At 43.0% G+C, this 5,535-nt stretch overlaps 1 protein-coding gene across 1 annotated transcript in view; it reads left to right on the forward strand.

The window, feature by feature from the left end:
- The first annotated feature begins 273 nt into the window (after positions 1-273).
- Dr1 (down-regulator of transcription 1) overlaps positions 274-5,535 on the forward strand; it is a 13,293-nt gene continuing 8,031 nt past the window's right edge. The window contains exon 1 of the mRNA XM_021210509.1: positions 274-1,183. Coding sequence (XP_021066168.1) covers positions 964-1,183 — 220 coding nt within the window. The 5' untranslated portion in view covers positions 274-963. The remainder of the gene's footprint in view (positions 1,184-5,535) is intronic.

Below are 5,535 nucleotides of genomic sequence, written 5' to 3' on the forward strand. Positions count from 1 at the left end.
ATCCCGACAGCCAAGGAGATAGGAAAAGGAAGTTCTTTAGTAAGGACCAGGGCTCCCCTGCCACGTGGCCCTCCGCGGGCCCTTCTGCCCACACGCCCCTCCGCAGAGCAAGCGAGCTCCAGAGCCCCACGGAGGAGCCGCCCGGTCGCCGTGCGTGGGGGAGCGGCAGGCGGAAGCTGCGGGCTGCCAAGCCCCGGGGCTCCCGCCCGTCCGGGAGGGGTAGGGGGCGGAGCGTGAACACGGAAATCCATCCAGGAGGGCGGGTGGAACCTGGGAGTGAGACTTCCGGTGGCGCAAAGCGTGTCGGGATCAGCTTGCGGCAAACCTCCTTCCCCGGCCCGTAGAGAGACCACCGTTAGCGCCGCTCCTGCTCGCACAGCCCGCTCTCGGCCACACGCTTGGCCGCTGCGGCTCCCGCAGTGTTCGGCCCGTCCACTTGGTCTCCCAGGCAGCCGGCGTGCGCTCAGCTGCGGCTTCGGCAGACATGTTGTGAGGCGGCGGCGCGGGTGCCTGAAGGATGGTTTGGCCGAGGCGGCTGCAACCGCTGCTGGTGGCGGCGTCCTCCGGGGCTCCGGCTCTGTAGAGCTGACCCTGCTCTGTGTCCGCCCGGGACCGCGGCCGGGCGGGTATTCCTCGGTCTTGCGTGCGCTCCCGTGCCGTTTAGGTTCGGTTAGACAACAGCGCCAGTCCGTTTGAGGCGACACGCAGGGTGGTTCTCCAGCCCTGGGAGTGGTGTCCCCTAGAGTCCTCAGCCCCCTGACCTTTCCTTCATATTCCAGCTAAAATCTCTCACACAGTGGGTGTTCCCTGCCCTCGAGCCCTTTCCTTCCTGGTTTCTGCACTCTCTGAGCTTCCCGGACCCCAACATCCCTCTCCAGGGACAGCCTGTTGAGAAATCTTCGTGGAGTGGTGGACCAGAGGCGAGGAGTTTAAAAGTTGAGGCTTGAAAGACAGGAAGATACGATGGCTTCCTCGTCTGGCAACGATGATGATCTCACTATCCCCAGAGCTGCTATAAATAAGATGATCAAAGAGACTCTTCCTAATGTCCGGGTGGCCAACGATGCCCGAGAGCTGGTAGTGAACTGCNGCACTGAATTCATTCATCTTATATCTTCTGAAGCCAACGAGATTTGTAACAAGTCAGAAAAGAAGACAATTTCACCAGAGCATGTCATACAAGGTAAGCGATTTGTGTGGGATTTGGTTTAAATGAAGGTCCAGGGGAACAGTCAAGCTTATAAGAGTAACCACTTGGCGTCACAGAGCCTTCATTCCACTTTACTAGTAAGTGCAGTTAATGAAAAGTCAAAACGGCATAGATACAGCTTGTACCTTAAGAAAATACCTATGTAGCATTCTTCTGACATTGTTTTCATCCAGCTAGTGCAAATAAGGAGTGCAAACATTAGGGTCAAACATCTGCAGCCCCTCACTAGTACAGTTTACAATAAGGTCTTGACAACAAGAATTGACTGCCCACAGCTAAACTTGGATAATAACAACTGAGAAAGGAAACTCAAAGTTCTCTCTTGCGAAGTTAAATTTTAGAACTTCAAGCATGAATTGAGTCATCACCTCTTCTTCACCTGTATAGAGGAAAAGATTCACTTTTGAACACAGGGGTAGAAAAAACCTTTGGGCTGTGGATGGAAGTCAGTGGTGTATCATCTGTCTAACTTGCACAAGGGTCCTAGGACTGATTCCCAGCATTGAGTGAAAAAAAAGAAAGAAAAAACTAATGACATGAATGTGTTCAGTGTTGTAAAGTTAATTGCTTTCCAAAAAGGAAGTATATTTTTGCTTTAAAAACGCTAAGAAGGTGGAATAGTCATCAGCAGGTAACCAAAGCAAGCGCCACATTTTTCTTTTTGACTCCAACTATTGATTGTTCTTTGAAGATTATTTGTAAAAGGTGACTGGGGCAGTGCGGGGACGACAGTCCTGGGGCTTGAATGCGGGGCCTGCCTGACACATGCTGGTCAGCATTCTGTTGCCTGTCCTCTCATGCTGGTCCCCTTTGGATGTGTTTATACATTTATCTTTTATTGAAAAGCACATCTAAAAGTTTCGACAGTTTCTTCCTTTTGCTGGAAAGGACTTGCAGTAGGGATTTAGGAGACTCTTGATGGTTTCAGGGAAAGGAGACAAAAGTGCTTTTGGCAAATTTTGGGAAGTACTTTCTGTGGTTTTTCATGAACTCTTACAGGAAAGTTGCATTCAGTTTGAGACAGTCACTTCTGTTTTATAATAATCTATTGGAAATGCGAACAATTTCTTGATTACTTTTATTTAAAGTTAAAAGGAACAAATTTGGGCTGGTGAGATGGCTCAGTGGGTAAGAGCACCCGATTGCTCTTCTGAAGGTCTGGAGTTCAAATCCCAGCAACCACATGGTGGCTCATAACCATCCGTAACAAAATCTGATGCCCTCTTCTGGAGTGTCTGAAGACAGCTACAGTGTACTTACATATAATAAATAAATAAATCTTTAAAAAAAAAAAAAAGGAACAAATTTAATCATACTAGGCAGGTAGTTCTCTACCATTGCCTTTTTATAAAGTTAAGTGTTAAAAATTCTACTTTCCTGTTAATGTTGAATAGAGAACACATCTATTCGTATGGAACATATCCATTTTACACTGTCAATATTGACAAGAAGATCAGTTGATTAATTTTTGAGCCTTTATCCTGTGCTGATGGTTGATTAAAAATACATCCTGCTGTGATGAGGGTGTCTCTCAAGGCTGAGTACTTAGCATGGCAGAAGTCAATCCCAGTAGGTAGTGGAGCCATGATGGTGTGTGTGTGTGTGTGTGTGTGTGTGTATAAATAATCATATTGGGGCTGGTGAGATGGCACAGTGGGTAAGAGCACCTGACTGCTCTTCTGAAGGTCTGGAGTTCAAATCCCAGCAACCACATGGTGGCTCATAACCATCCGTAACAANATCTGACGCCCTCTTCTGGAGTGTCTGAAGACAGCTACAGTGCACTTACATATAATAAATAAATAAATATTTAAAAAAATCATATTACATACACATACACTCTGCCATTTCAGCACATAGTAGATAACTAAGGAAAAAAAGCAATTTTTTATTTTTTTAGGGTTAGAAAAGGCAAGATGATAATAAGATCCTACTGTGTCGCCTAGCCTGGCCTTAAACTTAGAGCCTCTTCCTGCAGTATCTTGAATACTGGGATTATGGACATATAACCACCATTCCCTGTTCTTTATTTGATTCTTTTGTGTGTATGTGCTGAACTTAGGGCCTTATATGTGCTAGGTAAGCACTGTACTACAGAGCTATATTTCCAGCCGACATGCTTGGCTGGTATTTTTTTCTTCTTTTTTGGTTTGCTGAGTGGTAAGAAAAATGGAAGCCAAGTTGTTTTTCTCTTTTTGAGTTTTTAAGTCTTTGAGAAGATATTTAACAAGTAGTTGTTGATTCTTTATGAAGGAATAGAAGAACCACCTTCGTCAAGCATCAACTTTTTAATGAAAACAGCAGATTTCAGTAGAATCTGCCTAAACATTTGTTTGTAACCACATAAATGGTGATTGTTCCAAAAATCTAACGACGCAGTCTGTCTTCCTGGGGTAAGGCTCATTCTTTTCTAGGATATATTTAGAGTTCCAGTTGACATGATGATTGAAGTGTAGCTATAGCAAGCCATGTACTAAATAGTTCAACTTTGGAACACGCTAACTTCGGTTTAATGTATGACTTAGAAAGTTACACTGAAAGGATATTTTTCTCTGTATGATGATGGCAGTCCACTGTTAGAAACTGAACTAGCCTGTTGTCATTCACAAATTTACCCTCATCTTGTAATGTTGCCGTTAAGTATATAGAAATATCTATACTTTTGCTCAGATTAGTGTAGATTTTACTGCCATCTCATATAATCACCTTAAGTTTTGTTTTGAGAACTTTCTTCCCCCATCCCCTTTGGTTGTTTTTTTTTTTTTTTTTTTGAGACAGGACTGGAACTCACTTTATAGACCAGAATGGCCTTGAACTCAGAGATCAGCCTATCTCTGCCTTCCAAGTGCTAGGATTAAAGGGATATGCCACCACCTCTGCCCAGTTAAACAAAAAAGGTTCATGTTTTTTTACTTTTCTTTTTCTTGAAAGAGAATTTTATAGTATAGCCTTGGCTGTTCTGGAACTCAGAGATCTGTCTGCCTTTATTTACCCCTGTCCCTACCCCCCCCCCCAGGACTGGAATTAAAGGTATATACCACCATACCTGGTTTATTATTTTTCTTTTTCTTTTTCTTCTTCTTTTTCTTTTTCTTTTTCTTTTTTCAAGACAGAGTTTCTCTGTGTAGCTCTGGCTGTCCTGGAACTCACTCTGTAGATCAGGCTGGCCTCGAACTCAGAAATCCGCCTGCCTCTGTCTCCCAAGTGCTGGGAATAAGGCGTGCGCCACCACGCCCAGCTTATTATTTTTCTTAAAATGATCTTTTTTTGAAGATGGTATTAGAAATTGAACCCTGAGCCCCATACGTGTTAGGCAAGTATATTCTGTTTACTACACCCACAGCCTGAGGCTTTTGTTTTTCTCCTTCAACCCCACACTTACTGATGTATTTATTTTGCATGTGGTAAGAATATAGAAATGATTCTCAGTCCTTAATCCTAGTTTTCTGGGAGTACTGTGCCATGGATGCCAGAGGTCTTCATGCCAAGCTCATGAGGGAAGAATCTACTTTGACCTACATCATCTTGCTGTGTTTTAAGTGAAAAATCATCATTCTTCTCTCCCACAAATAAGAAACTACAGAAGCTAGAGGTTGCTAATTTGTGTGTTGTTTTTTAATCCAAAATGTGTTTGTTAGGATGATTCCTTACTCAAATTAATTCAGGTGCTTTTAGAGCTGTTGCTTCTTGAAGTAGTTTCCTTTTGTCAGCCATGATTTTCTGCCTGTAGGCTAACAGGACAGTGGAGCAGCCAGCCTACAAGACAACAATTTATGCTTGGGTAAAGACTGTAGGGGTTTTATAGCATCCTGGGCACTTCACACCCATGAAGTAGGAATTGGGGCTTTGCACCAGGTGCTTTTTTTTTTTTTCCCCTTTTCTTTCTTGTCTTTTAGAGAAGGATGAAGATCTTTTGCCAGAAGCATGTTCTTGTAGGGAGATCATCACTCCCTGGAAAAGGTTGATTTGTGTAATTTAAATAGGGCTGTACAGTACTTTTTTCTGTTTGGAGTCTGAATGCTCAGACTTTCTCCTTTATTGGGACAAGTGTATATTAATTACTACACTGGGTATAATGAAGGAAAGAAAAACTTAACTACTCTTTCATCATGTCTTTCTGTAACTTAATGAATATTTGTTTCCTGCTTACTTTTTTATAGTGGAACAAACTGTGTCATTAACAAGTAAATTCCAGATATTTGCCTTTTTTGTATTTAAGAAAGTGAGAGATTTAATGCTTGACTTACTATGAGTGACATATGAAAGATATTTTTCTTTCTTTTTTTTTCTTTTTTTGGTTTTTCGAGACAGGGTTTCTCTGTGTA

The sequence above is a fragment of the Mus pahari genome, chromosome 13 (genome assembly GCF_900095145.1).
Source record: "Mus pahari chromosome 13, PAHARI_EIJ_v1.1, whole genome shotgun sequence".
In the NCBI taxonomy this organism is placed as follows: Eukaryota; Metazoa; Chordata; class Mammalia; order Rodentia; family Muridae; genus Mus; species Mus pahari.